Source organism: Anomalospiza imberbis, chromosome 4 (assembly GCF_031753505.1).
Source record: "Anomalospiza imberbis isolate Cuckoo-Finch-1a 21T00152 chromosome 4, ASM3175350v1, whole genome shotgun sequence".
Classification (NCBI taxonomy): Eukaryota; Metazoa; Chordata; class Aves; order Passeriformes; family Viduidae; genus Anomalospiza; species Anomalospiza imberbis.
In genome coordinates this window covers 15,797,042-15,811,652 of record NC_089684.1, presented here as the reverse complement: position 1 = coordinate 15,811,652, position 14,611 = coordinate 15,797,042, and the positions used below count along the sequence as shown (strand labels likewise).

Below are 14,611 nucleotides of genomic sequence, written 5' to 3'. Positions count from 1 at the left end.
ATTTTATCAGCAGCATTTGGGAATCGGTCCTTCCTTTAGCTATATGCCAAAACATGGGTGTAGTAATTAAGGTTCCCCCTGAGCTTTTAATTGAAACCAGAGATGTGGCTGCAATATAACTTTCACATCTGTAGTCTGGGCTTCTCCCAGGGGTATATTTGGATCCAGGGACTTGCTTCAGACTATTACAGGGAAATGAGTCAGTCACAAAACCAGTATAAGAAATTCAGTGATACTTTAAAATTAGGGTTTTGCCCTGTATTCAAGAACATTAGTTTCAGTATTAAGATATAGTGTTTGGTGTTATTACATAAATGCTAATATTTTTAAGAAGCAGAAATGTCCGTCTCGTGACCTTAAAATAAGACATATTAGTAGTTTTGAAGTTGACATGTATTCTGTGAAACTTATTTTCAAGATAGATGACAAGATAGAAAAGTAGATAATTTGGTTTTTTTTTTCTCAGAAAACAAAGGTAATTATTTTCTTAATTTCCTGGCTTGGTAGCTGTCTAATGTTGCAAATTGCAATCTATTCAACTTGGAGCACAGAGGAAACACTTGATTGTTTTTCTCTGCTTCTTAAAACAATTTATACAAAAAAAAAAGTAGAAAGGTGAGGAAATTCCACATTATGTGGGGAGAAAGATTTCTTGTAAGCAAGGTCTAGATTTTTAACTTGCCCTAAGCAGTCATATAGTCATTTAGGACAGTCACTGGGATGAGTTACAACACTGAACTTGGATTTACTACAACATTTGGACAGTTAAAACAATATTTGATTGGTGTGATTTGTATTATTTTATCATAGCTTCTTTACTATCTTTTAATTTGTTTGGTAATCACTGTAATTCCATTAATCCAGTAAGTTCTGTGGTGTGCTGTGGTATTTCCTTATTATCAAAGGTATGCTGTGACTTACAGGAAAATTTTGTCTCTACTTGTATCAGAAATAGCTGTAAACAGAGGGTGAGAACACTGGAACTGGTCTTGCACAGCACACAATGGCAAATTTAGTGCTTTGAAGAAAAAAATGGTAAAAGACTACTCTTAAAGGGTTCTGAGGTAAAGGCAGATCAGAAAGTGAATTGACTTGAAAGAAAGGAGGGTGGAAATTTTGGCTGAACAAGCAGGAAAGTTAATGCCTGGCAAAGCATATTCATTTTGAGAACTGGAATGGAATTTGAGATTGCTGATTCTAGTTATTTCTTGGGCACCAGTAAATTCTTGTGAAGTCCACTGTTCCGTATCATGTCTTTTCCTGATCTGTAGAGGGGATAACGACCTTTTCATCAGTTCTTGCCTTTGCTCAGGTGGCAGAAATATGTACTGTGAAAAAGCCTAGAATCTTTCAGGAAATAAAAGTGCTACTTTGTAAATTAAGTGAAGCCTGTGGCTACACAAGGTGGTAATGATTTAGGATTGAATGGTTACGTGTATTAAGAGGTTTCTAGACCTCAACTCCTTGGCTTTGTAATATCCAAACAAATTAATGCTTTGAAGGTGTATGTACCCAGTACTTGTTTAAACTAACAATGAAGCAAACAATGAAAGGTTAACTTATTTGTACAGGATTTAATAAGACTAATAAATACTTGCTTTGACTTCTTTGAATATGAGCTTATATATTGAGGATATTGTGGATTTGAGGTGTTTTCTTCTTAGTATTTTAGAACAACCTTAAGATCCTTGGAAATGGACCAATTACCAGGGCTTTGCTTTTGGTGCTACCCACAGAACTTGAAGTAGAAAAAATAATATGCAGATATTGTACTTAATATTACTAAGACAAAATTATAATATTTAGTTATTTTAGCTGTGTTTGTCAGCTGATAGACTCAGCAGCTGAAAGAGAAATGAGCTGCTACTGATACAGAGGGTGCTGGTTCCTAACCTGTCCCACTGGAAGCTGGTTGTGTTTTGCCTGTGCATAAAAAGAACAGCTCCTGCCTTGCTCTCTTCAGAGGCACTGACTGGCAAGGGGCAAAAGGCAATGATTTCTGAACCCCACAGAGATTAGGCCTGAGTGGGAATAGCAAACCCCTTTCTTACATAATGGCAGAAGTTAACAGCTGCTTCTGTAGAGGCAAAGGCTTCCACACCATTCCTGCAAGTGCTGCAATCACTCTCATACTAGAGAAAGTTAGATTCAGTCAGTGAAATCTTTTGACTGCTGCAAAACAGACTATTTTTTAAATTATTGCTCAACATGCAGCAGTTCACCTAACAAAGTGATGCATATGGTTTAAAATTTAAAAATGACATACCATCATACCATATTCTGTCTTACTCTGAGTGAAGGACTCTGCTTTTCATAAGAGAAAGTATTTAATGTTGCTTTTAATTTTTGTGCCATGTCCATAAATTAAGATTATAAACTACCTTTTGCTACTGTTGATAAGTGGTATTGCTTAGTTTTTATAAATGGCTGTGTTAATATTAGGGATTTTACTGTATGATTGATTCATTGATCTGTATTGCATGACATGTTATAATAAAGGAAATATTCAGAAGCAGATAGTAAAAATAAACATAGAGGGATGCATTTTTGACTGTGAGACATATATAGATGTAAACTTAGAATGAAATGTTTGTACAGAGCATTTTGAGTACTGTTAAGTTATTCTGCAGCTATGACTATACTATGTAAAGTCATCTTCATTTTTCTGAGTGGCACAGTGCCATGTTGTACTCAGTCAGACACTAAATAAATTGGTTGCTTGTAGTTTGATCTCACAGCAGATTATTTAATTTTAATTTTCAATTTGTCTCCCAAGGTAACTACAACATCAATTAATATGGCAGAGATGGAGAATTCACATTAGACACTGCTGCTCCCCTGGGATGAGCTCTCTCAAACCATGTTTGGAGAGGAATCAAAAACGGAATTTTTTTTTTTTTTTTTTTTTGTTATGGTCAGAAAATGTCTAAAGACATGGTGAACAGTGGGAGGGCTGGTGTTCCTCATTCCTGAAACACATCTACAGATGTTTGGGTTAACCTGTGATGTGTGGTATTATCTTTCTCATACCTTTTTAAGGTCCATCATACTGCTGAAATTCCTTCTGTAGTCTCTGCACTGGGGATTCATTATCTTTCTCTTGTCAGACCTTTAACACCACTGTCTAATTACCATTTAAGTGAGACAGATTTTCCTGTAATACAGTAGACTTTTTTTCTGAACATTACTTAAATTAAGTGCAAGATGCACTTAGGATACCAGATGCAAACTTGATCTTTTAATTAAAAAACACATAGAGGGATTTTTCAGTATTTGAATTCCCTAAAGTGTCATGGAAATAGGTTCTCCACTTTGTTTATTTAAAGATGTGATTTAGGGGGTTTTGTCATTGCAGAGGTCAGGAAGAGTTTTGAGCTGACCACTGCTTGAAAATTGTTATACCTGTTAAATTGATAATGGTTTTGAATTGGGATCTCTGTTACCAAAGAGCCATGCAGTTTGTTTCTGGGAAAACAAGAACTTCAGGATGCTTAGAAAATGGTTATTCAGAAAACTTTCTTTAGGGACTGTGTCTTCATTATTTGGACTTTAAAGATCTGATATTGGTTTTGTACAGCAGTATTACTGCTAGAAATATCATGGATATCCACGTTCTTCCAAATTGATTATAATGTGTTCATAAATAGCAACTGGCAGGAGCCCAAAGTAGTGCTCAGATCGAGGGCAAAGATTCCAGTCCCCACCAGGGCAGGACGAGGCTGAATGTTGGTGTCCTGCAGCACACAGGGTGGCATCACAAAAGAAGCTGCAGACACATGTCCAGCAGCTTTGTCAACTCAGGGGTCTTCACATTAGTGCCCATTTTGCCCCTGAAAAAGTCTTGTCCCATGACCATCTTCTGGGACCTCTTCTTCCCACTTGGCAGCTTCTGGAGACTTCAGGTATAAAACAATGGCATCACTTCCTTTACTGAACTGATTCTACCTGCCTGGATATTTTTCATATCACAATAAATGTGATTTAGTTAAAATACAATATGCTAGCATGGAAGTGAACTCCAAATACTTCCAGATTATTGTTTTCTAAAAATGGAGAAATAACTTATTCAGCAGGAAAAAACATCCAAAGAAACTGAAAACTCATTGGTAATTGATGAAGGTATTCAGTTTCTTTGTTCTTAGGTTAGTGCAAATGCAGTACATATTTGTTGCTGTCTAATTTAGACATTAATTCACGCTTACATTATTCACTGAGAAACTTTTTCTTAAGTCTGTTTAAATAGCAGCATATGCATTTGCAGTGTTGCATTCCCTGGGAGATGTTTAAAATGTTTAATTCTACATTCTTTTACAAAAATATATTTCAGAGTCTTTTTATTTTCTTTAAAACTGCTGATATACTTAAGAAATTTTAGTAGTTATTTTATAAATTCAAAATTTATCTTGAAACTTAAGGCCCAAATCCAGCAAAGCATGTGACTATAAATGTAAGATCCATCAGAGCCATAATTTTTTTTAGGTTTGACAATATGTGTGTTTAACTTCAGTACACACATCAGTCCTACATAAAATATGGTTCTTTTCTGCTTTTCTTTTTCATTGTAGTAATAGTGGGTATGTAATGGCTTCTGAATAAAAATATCTATCTATTATAACAACACTCACAGTATAAAGTATTATGTATATTTATGTATATGAAGTATGGTTCTTGCTTTAAATTTTTCACTGCCTTATTTGCTACCCAGTGTTATTCAGCAATAAAAAATGAAGTATTGCTGATGTCCATGCAGCAGAAACAAATGAGTTTCTGTATAAAAACTGAAATCAGAAATATAAAATGTTACGTAAACATTTTTCAGCCTCTTGTTCTTAGCATTGTGTTTATTGATTCTTAAAATGAGATGTTAATTTTGATAGATGTGCCCTAGAGCCTGGCCTGACACCATCAGTATTACAACATACTTAAAAAGGGGCTTTTCTGCCGAATATTTTTTTCAGCAGCAGCTCAAATCAAAGTAGCTCCTGGCTATTTCTCCTTTTATCCGTGCCATTTGTGCTGTGTTTGCAGCATTCCTCTGCTGTGCCGTTCATTCCAGCTGTTTCAAAAGCAGCAGCTGATAACCTGTATCAGGGAATTAGTTATTTTTAACCCTGATACAGTTGCCATGTGACCCCAAACGCCCTTAGGGTGTCTCAGGGGCAGAAACAAATGGTGTAGTGCGCAGGCTTATTAAAGCCGTAGTGCCTTTGAGAGAAGTAGTTGTTGTATCTCCAGAGAGAAAAATGTAATACTTAATTGCTTCCAGCGTCACCAAAAGCTCTTGAGGATTATTTTTAAAGAGTATTATATGAGGATGAGAGGATCTGATTCAATGAGATACAGTCAATAGAAAATGAAAGAGCCTTTTTCAGACTGTCTAACTGAAATAAATCATATTCACTAAACCGTGTCCCTAAGTGCCACATCTACACGTCTTTTAAATACCTCCAAGGATGATGATTCTACTGTTTCCCTGCACAGCCTGTTCCAATTTTTGAGCACCCTTTCTTTGAATAAATGTTTCTAAATATCTAGTCTAAACCTCCCTTGTTAAAACTGGAGGCTGGTTCTTCTTTGACACTTGTTACCAGAGAGAAGAGACTGATCCTCAGCTTGCTACAGCCTCCTTTTAGAAGCAGTTTGGTCTTGGCTGAGCCCTCTTTTCTTTAGGATAAACACGCCCAGCTTCCCCAGTCGCTCCTCCTAAAACCTGTACCCTAGATCCTTCCCCAGCTCTCTTGCCCTTCTCTGGAAATGCTCCAGTTCCTCATTGTCCTTTTTGTAGTGAGGGGCCCAGAACTCGATGCAGGGTTCAAGATGTGATCTTACTAGTGCATAGTACAAGAGGACAATCACTGCCCTGATCCTGCTGGCCACACTATTGCTGATCCAGGATAGGATGCTATTGGCCTTCTTGGCCACCTGGGCACATGCTGGCTTGTGTTCCACTGCTGTTGACCAGCATGCCCAGCACCTGATCCTTTTCTGCCAGGCAATTTCCCAGTCATTCTCCCTCAGCCTGTAGCACTGCATGAGGCTAGTGTGATCCAAGGGCAGGAGCAATCACTTTGCTTGTTGAACCTCATATGATTTGCCTCAGTGCATAGATTCATCCTGTCCAGATCCCTCTGGAGCAGATCAACATTCCCACCATCTTTGTGCTGCCTGCAGACTGACTGAGGGTGCACTCAATCTCCTTGTCCAGGTCATTGATAAAGATATTAACCAGGTCTGGCCCCAAGTACTGAGCCCTGGGGAACCCCACTAGTGACTGGCTGCCAATTGGATGCAACTCCATTCACCAGTACTCTCTGGGCTTGGTCATCCAGCCAGTTCTTGGCAAAGGGTATGCTTGTGAAAGCCATGATCCGCTAGTTTCTCCAGAATCATATGGGAAATGGTGTCAAAGGCTTTAATTGAGTCTAGGTAGACTTTATCTTTTTCCTTCATTGACTGAGCAGGTCACCTTGTCACAGAAGACCAGACTTGTCGGGCAGGTCCTGCCTTTCCTAAACCTGTGCTGGCTGTGCCTGATCCTCTGGTTGTCCTGCATGTTTTGTGTTATGGTACTCAAGATGATCTGCTCCATGATCTCCCCTGGCTGACTGAGCCTGACTGAAGTCAGGCTGTCAGGTGGTATCCTCCCTCTGACTTCTTGTAGATGGACATTATCTTAACTGACCTCCTGTCAACTGGGACCTGCCCAATTAGCCAAGACTGCTGGTAAATAATGGGAGATGATTTGGTGAGCTCTCCTGCCGGTTGCCTTTAGACCCTTGGGATGGGTGAATCCCATCTGGCCCCATGGACTTGGGCAGCTGGTCACTGACCATTTTCTCCTGGTTTATAGAACCATCATTCTGCTCTCTGTCTCTGTCTTCCAGCACAGGGTCTTAATGTTCTGAGAGCAACGGTTCTCACTATTAAAGACTGAGGCAAAGAAGACACTGAGTACCTCAGCCTTTTCCTCGTCTTTTGCCACTATGTTTCCTCCTGCATGCAGTAAAGGATGTAGATTCTCCTTAGCCCTCCTTTTGTTGCTGATATATTTGTAAAAACATTTTTGTGTTTTACAGCAGTAGTCAGATTTAAGTTCTAGCTGGGGATTGGCCCTGTAACAAATGGAACATTATTAAAATTAAAAGTTTAATGTGTTTGGGAAATACCACCTTCAAAAGCATAAAAATCGCTTAGTGTTTCCAAGCAACTGCAGTTTGTGGTCACATTTCCAAGATGTGAGTTGTCACCAGTCAGTTGTTTTTACAGGAGGCTCTAACCTTTGGTCTTGGATGGTTTACTGTTTAAGTACACACCCTAACTTAAGTCATATGTTTGTTACATAAAGGATATCTTGGACATCAAGTAAATTTAGATTTAAGTATCCATAACTAATCTGTTTCATTGTGCCACATGAGATAGTTTTTAATAGTTACTTTTAAAGAATCAAACATGTTTCCTCATTGGAATTCCACTCTTTCAGAAACCTCATCCATCAATGTGACCAAATATGTGTTGAGTAAGATGAGTAATCTGCCTTAATCACTTGAGTCCCAACTCATACAAAACTTAACCATGCACGCAGCTTGAGTTACCTGAAACACTGAAGTCAGTAGATATTACATGCTTAAAATGGGACGAGAGTAAGTGCTTTCCTGAGCTAAGTCCTCAAAAAGCCACTATTTTAATGTACTTAAGATAAAACCAGCACATCATCAGAATTTAAAAGAGAAAATAAATGTTTGTAATTGTTTTTTTCTTTCTTGTTTTGTAGGGACAGAAAATCTTTCCTGTGGTGATTTATAACTACCAATAACCTTCCACAGTGGTTGCCTTATCAACTTATTATTCTGGCATCTTCTGCTCTTGTTAGTAAACATAGAGCTAAGTACTCCTAATCTCAAGAGAGAGACATCGTACAGTATGTTCTGTACAAAACTGAAAGACTTGAAGATCACAGGAGAGTGTCCTTTCTCCTTATTGACTCAAGGTCACATTCCTGAGGAACATGACAAGGACTGCACAGAAAACAGCTCTAGAGCAGCTTTGCCCATCTGCAAAGAAGTCCATGAAAAAGATGGTCAAGGAAACCTTCCACAAAGGAAAACGAGCAGAAGTAGAGTGTACCTGCACACACTAACGGAAAGCATCTGCAAACTAATCTTTCCTGAGGTAAATAGATACTAAAAAACTTTAATAGCATTTAAAGATAAATGTTAAAAAAAGCATTCTATGCCTACCTTTAGATGTAATTCCTTAGAAAGTTGCTTTCACTTAAAAGTTTGTGTTCTTATGTAGTTCTCCGTAGTTTAAATCCACTTCCATTCCTTCTGGACATAATTTTGCCACAATCTGTGTTGTACACACCATTTCTTCCACTGTATTTCCCTTATTTTTGCCTTGTATTTGCAACTTTCCACTAGTCTTTTTAATTTATCGTTTTAAATCCATCTGTTTTTGTACCATTTTTTAACTTAGAGATCTAGTAATAGCAATTCTGCCTTGTTACCTAATTATGTAAATTATGTGGTCATCTCATCAGTTCACCTAACTGAATCCAAACTGCTAAGTGCATTAGTCATTATCACAAAAAAATTAAAATAGATGTTTCCATCTGCTGTGATACTAACCTCCTGTCATACTATTTTTAAAATCATTACTGTCATATTTACCACAAAAATATTCTTATGTCTCTGCTCAGCTTAACTGAAAACAGGCCCAGGCTTGCTTGAGTGGAGATGAATACCATGGTTTATCCCTGTAAAAATAACATGAAAAATGCAGCTCTGTAACATCCAACTCTTGGCCTTCTCTCAAATTCAGTGGGAGGTTTGAAGGAACTGACTGACATATCGGGACTACAAATAGCAAATGGACAATTCTGTACACTCATTTAATTACAATTCCATTACTTGGACTTTCAGTGTACCTTACTTAAAGTGCTGGAGTTCTGTTAAATCTATTTGTAGATCTGGTTATGCAGCTCTTCATCTATTACTCATTCACTAAACCTCTAAATAATTAAGTTTTGAAAAACTCCTTTTCACCTCTGCTGCATTTATACAGATGGAATGCATCCCTTTAAACCTTTAAACTGATCTCTAAATTTATAAAGGAAAAGACTTGTAACCCAAAAATGAACTGGCAAAGCACCCTTTCCATGGTGCCATGATTGCTATTTTGCTTTTCGAGTATAGTTCTAGTATAGCTGTTGGTGGGATTTTTAATAACTGGCATTTTTTTTCTCTTTAAATAGTGGTATAAATGTATGCAGTTGCCTATAACATAATTATGATAGGCTAGGTCATCATCTGGGACAAAACTTTGCAAAGTGAAGATATTATGACCATGTACCTTAGGAACCACTGAAATTCAAGGTTATCGTTGTTGCTATTTACAATTATCCAAGTCATATGCATCAGAACTTTGTCCAAGTCTGTTCTTAGGCTGATTTGGGGTCAAGCTCTAAGCATCTTCCTATTTTTCCATAAAAGGGCTTTGCTAGTTTAGAAATGTATTTTTCATTGATTAGAAGATTTACCTTACTTAAATGTCGTTGAGTAACATCATCTTCCTTCCAGCTGGAAGCTCCAAGATGGGGCTGCATCATGAATTTGAAATGTGAACTTCTCATGGACACAGCGAGCTATGCATGGATGTCCAGGACAAAATGCACCCACATAACTTTTTGATTAAATTTGGGATATAATGTAGTGCATGTTGTTTAATTTGCTTCTTTCTTTACAGAAATATGAAGAACATTGCTCATTTAGAAGTAATGGATTGGATGGCATTCCACTTAGTGTATTAGTTTCTACACAGATGTAATTTATGTTGTGTTCATATACATGATATATGGTATATATACATAGATATGTATGTATTTATCTAATTCACTTTAGATTTTTCCTTGAAAAAACATTTCCAGACTTAGCCTTTATTTCAAGTGATATTTTCTTTGGTTGTGCAAACTTTCCTCATGGAAATACAAAAAGTATAAGATGCAGTAAAAGCTGCTAGTTTCTTCAGGGAATGAGAGCCAAAGAAAAGCCTCACAGCTGAATTCTGTCATGCCAGTATAGTAGTATTCTATGACCCTGTCTGTGTGGGAAGTTTGGGTTTTGAATATCAGAGACTACATACATATGACAGCTTTACTGGCCCTAACAATTTGAAATACGCATATTTGGAAAATGTTCCATCTGTTCCAGTTAGGAACTGCAGAAGGGCTATGGAATCATGGGATTGAAGTATTTTAAGGCAAATATTGGTTATGCTCTAAAGTTTCTTTTATTAGAGAATCCTTTCATAAAGGCTGTCTACAATTACTAGATTTTCATCTGGAGGTTGTCATGGCATACCCAACAAAAATTATTCTTTTCTTTAAAATAATTTTGTATTCATGGTACTTTGTGGTTTTTTGGGAGATGGGACTTGTAGTAATAGAGAGCTGTGTTAGTTATATTTCTTAGCAGCACTGTCTTTATTGCCATCTGAAAATTTGGAGCTAAAGAACATCACTGTTTTTAAAATACATTACTACTGGTGCACAAGGACTGAAGGTATTAATTGCAGTGGTATTGGAGCTGAAGAGATAAACATAAAGTAAATCCCATAACCACAGAAGTGACATGCTGTTTCTAACAACAATACTGTCTTGAAAAAAGTTGTTAGTATCAAGGGTGGCAAAGTAATTCTGTGTATAGAAATGTATCTCATGATTAAATAATCAGCAATGACATCGATACATATGACATAAATATTTTTTTCCCCAGTTTGAAAGGCTAAATCTTGCACTGCAGAGAACACTTGCAAAACACAGAATTAAAGAAACCAGGTATGTAAGTGTAATGGGTTTGTAACTAACTTCACTGCAAAAATGTTTTTCAGACAGGAATGGGGTAGTGACCGGGAGTCAAGACTTCTGGAATTTATATTCAATTATCTTGTCAAATTGGTGTGTAACATTTCATGTAATGTAAGCTAGTGATGATTTAGTTTGTTTTAAAATATTCACAAATATTTACATCACTCACAAAGTTGACTTAATGGGCAAATTGTACAGGGAAGCAAAGCAGTCAAGGACTTTGGAGGAGCTTGGAGACTGCTTGGCATAGATGGAACAATAGATAGGTTGTATATAGATCTAGCCCAGTGTTTCTCAGATCCCAGGGAAAGAGTCTGAAATACAATTAGTATTATGAAAAAGAATTTGGTTTCTGATACCATGAACGCTCATACACTACAGATACTGACTTGGATGTTTTCCTGAGCTCATTTGGGTTCTGGTTTCTGTTTCTGAGGAACTCAGCTCAATTTTTAGCATTTCTTAGTACTAATCCAATATTAATCATTTGAGCCTTGTAGAGAGTAAGAATTTCTTAGAATCTTATGATACACTGAGGATTCAGTTTATTGAATGCATCTGAAAAAATAAGCCCATCAGTTTAAATCTGCTTTCTGAAGTGAAGAAAAATAATCAAGTTGGAAACTACACTGTTGCTCACCATGATAAGAATAGATAATTGCAGTGTCTCTTTTAAATTATACTTGATATTTTTAAAGCACTTTACATACATTGACTGAACCAAAGATAGCGGGTCAGATGTGCTTTGCAATTGCTGACTGGCTTATTGCTATGAATGTTTTCCCATTCTCTAATTATGTGTTGCTTCCCTGGAGTATTAGTTGAAAAGAAAAAATTACTGTGATATTCTGAAGGAGGCAATAATGCCAATGTAAAACAAATCTAAATGTCTGTCTTGCTTTTGCATATAAATATACCTATGATATTCCAAGTGATACATTCAGAAGGCATGTATCAGGAGTTTATTGCTTATATGGAGGTTTATCTAAACTATATGTTGTTCGCATAACTTGGAGTCAAACATTCACTTTGACATTTATTGTTGTCAGAGAACTGAGAGGGCTGCACTTTTGTGTCAAATATCTGCATTACTACCAATGAACAAGTAATTTTGTAGTTAATTTTGTTATTTGTATTTCCTCTCTAAGCAGAAACACATTCTCGCCTCTTTTGAATTAAATGCACTGTAATTCCAAAAAATGCTTGAATATAAAATACAATTATATTTTACAATATGTTAGGAAATGTAGTTTTGGCTTCAAGAAAGAAACACAAACCAAACAAAAAACCAGGACTGCTACAGTGAAAGGCAATAGCATTTGACCAAAATCCATAATTGGAGTTCAGACCTCCAAAACTTTTAATTTACCAGAAATGCACAGGATAATCTAAGATCCTACCAAGACCCCCTTTTGAATTAATTAAAAACTTCCTATTTGATCAGCAGAACCAGGTCTATACACTTTAAGACAAGGTAGGTAACTTCTGTACTTACTGTCTTTACCACATTTATCTTGATAATTTAGGGGTTTTATTATATTTTTATGATCTTTGCAGAAAAACTGGTGATAGAGAAGATTTTGAAAAAATAATCAGTGATCATGCTAATGCAGCAGGTAATTTAAGCTTATTTAATAATATATATATAAATAAATAGAGTATCTATTCTGCATATATATATTTCTTTTTATATAGAAATTAGTCTTGTTATTAATATGCTACTTCATATTCTGAAGTCTGCTGTGTGTCAGAAGAGAACTCTATAATTTGTAATATGTAACTCTGGATACATCTGTAATAGATGTATATTAACATTTCCTGGAACTGAAATATGGTCTTCTGTGCAATTAAACTGGTCCAGGCACACAGTTGGTCTGTGAGAGACAATACTTTTTCAAAGGATTCCCAGTAACAGTTGGAGAAATGGAACATTTCCAACAGTCAGTTTGCATGCAGCTATCTGGGTAAAACAAATTTACTAGTAAAGATGTAAGCCATTCAGTACCAATTGGCCTCAGTGCTCCAGAATATTCCCAGGGTCATTTAATGTACTGGATTACGCATAGTACTTATATCTGCAGATCCTATTTTATTCGCATCTTAGTTTTTAAACTTCTTATTTTACTCCTTTATATCAAATTATGGGAGCTGAGTTAAATCTTCTGCCAAAACTTGCATCCATTTTGTCTACATCTCTACAAAAAACACTGAATCTTGGATCTTTCTAAACTACAACCAATTGTCTCCCCATTTCCAGGCCTTGTTTCCAGGACTCCTAAATGAGAGTGCCCTCAGGTGTCAATGCTGCATCAGGGAAGGATATTGATTGTTTTGAAAATAGGTGTGGAGGTTAGCCTGAGATTCAGGATGATGAGTGCAGTTCTGACTAAAATGTGGTTCTGTGCAGGTGTTCCCGTGGAGTCTCTACGGGAATCTCTTGGTGAAGAGCTATTCAAAATATGCTATGAAGAGGATGAACACATATTAGGGGTTATTGGAGGCACTCTAAAGGACTTCTTGAATAGTTTCACTACTCTGCTGAAGCAGAGTGGCCACAGCCAAGAAGCAGGAAAAAAGGACAGACTTGAAGATGCCTCCATATTATGCCTGGAGAAAGATCAGGACTTCTTAAATGTTTATTATTTCTTTCCTAAGAAAATCACAAGTCTTATTCTACCTGGTATCATTAAAGCAGCAGCTCATATTTTGTATGAAACTGAGGTGGAAGTGATGCTTGTGCCCCCTTGTTTCCATAATGACTGCACTGAATTTGCTAATCAGCCTTATTTGCTGTATTCTATACAAGTCAAAAGTGCAAAACCTTCCCTATCTCCATGTAAACCACAGTCTTCACTTGTGATTCCTGCCTCTGTGTTCTGTAAGACTTTCCCATTTCATTTTATGTTTGACAAGGATATGTCAGTTCTTCAAATTGGAAATGGGATAAGAAGGCTTTTGACCAGGAGAGAATTTCAAGCTAAGCCAAATTTTGAAGAGTATTTCGAAATTCTTACCCCCAAAGTAAGCTGCACTTTTAGTGCAATAATGACCATGCTAAATATGCAGTTTACTGTACGAGTTAGAAGATGGGATAATACTGATACGAAGCCATCCATGGTAAGAGACTTTTTATCACCATTACTTCTACAAAGAATTTGTTTTCTTCAGATGGAGTTAAAATAGCCACAAAACACAGTGCACTTTGCATTTTCTACATCTGAACATCGGATACAACTGCATAATAATGATTTAATTAGTCAAATGTAAGTCAGATTCTGAAGCCAATGTTCAGTCAAAACTCTGCTTTAGGACTTATACAGAAGTAAAATCTGACTGCAAATTTGATTTTATTTCAATAATTTGAAATACTGAGATAAAGCCAGAGATATGCCATGCTGCTGAGAATAAGGGCCTCTTCAGCACAAAGAAAGTAGCAGGAAAACATTTAAAAAAGTGCCCCTGAGTCATGTGGGAACAGCTCTACGTTTGGGGAAAATAAAGAGATATTTTCTGTGCTCATTCAGCCTTTGGTGTTTTGGTATCTTTCATACTCTGATGTTTTCATCAGATACAATCACCAAAGGTTCCACTTAGTTTCAGCTGATGGGATTACAACTATCTTTGCTGAAGCTGGGTCTGTGACAAATGACCTGGGACAGCAAAGAACACTGAGTAATCCATGATTGTTTTTATTCGTTCCTGGTCCCAGCTGAATTCCAGCTTATATACACCTGAGGCACTCTGGGA

The 14,611-nt window shown here is 36.8% G+C and overlaps 1 protein-coding gene across 1 annotated transcript in view; it reads left to right on the top strand.

The window, feature by feature from the left end:
• The window catches only part of GUCY1A1 (guanylate cyclase 1 soluble subunit alpha 1), a 35,458-nt gene that overhangs the window by 14,457 nt on the left and 6,390 nt on the right, over nt 1-14,611 (top strand). Inside the window, exons 2-5 of the mRNA XM_068187217.1 lie at nt 7,772-8,169; nt 10,773-10,834; nt 12,422-12,480; nt 13,272-13,981. Coding sequence (XP_068043318.1) covers nt 7,921-8,169; nt 10,773-10,834; nt 12,422-12,480; nt 13,272-13,981 — 1,080 coding nt within the window. The 5' untranslated portion in view covers nt 7,772-7,920. The remainder of the gene's footprint in view (nt 1-7,771; nt 8,170-10,772; nt 10,835-12,421; nt 12,481-13,271; nt 13,982-14,611) is intronic.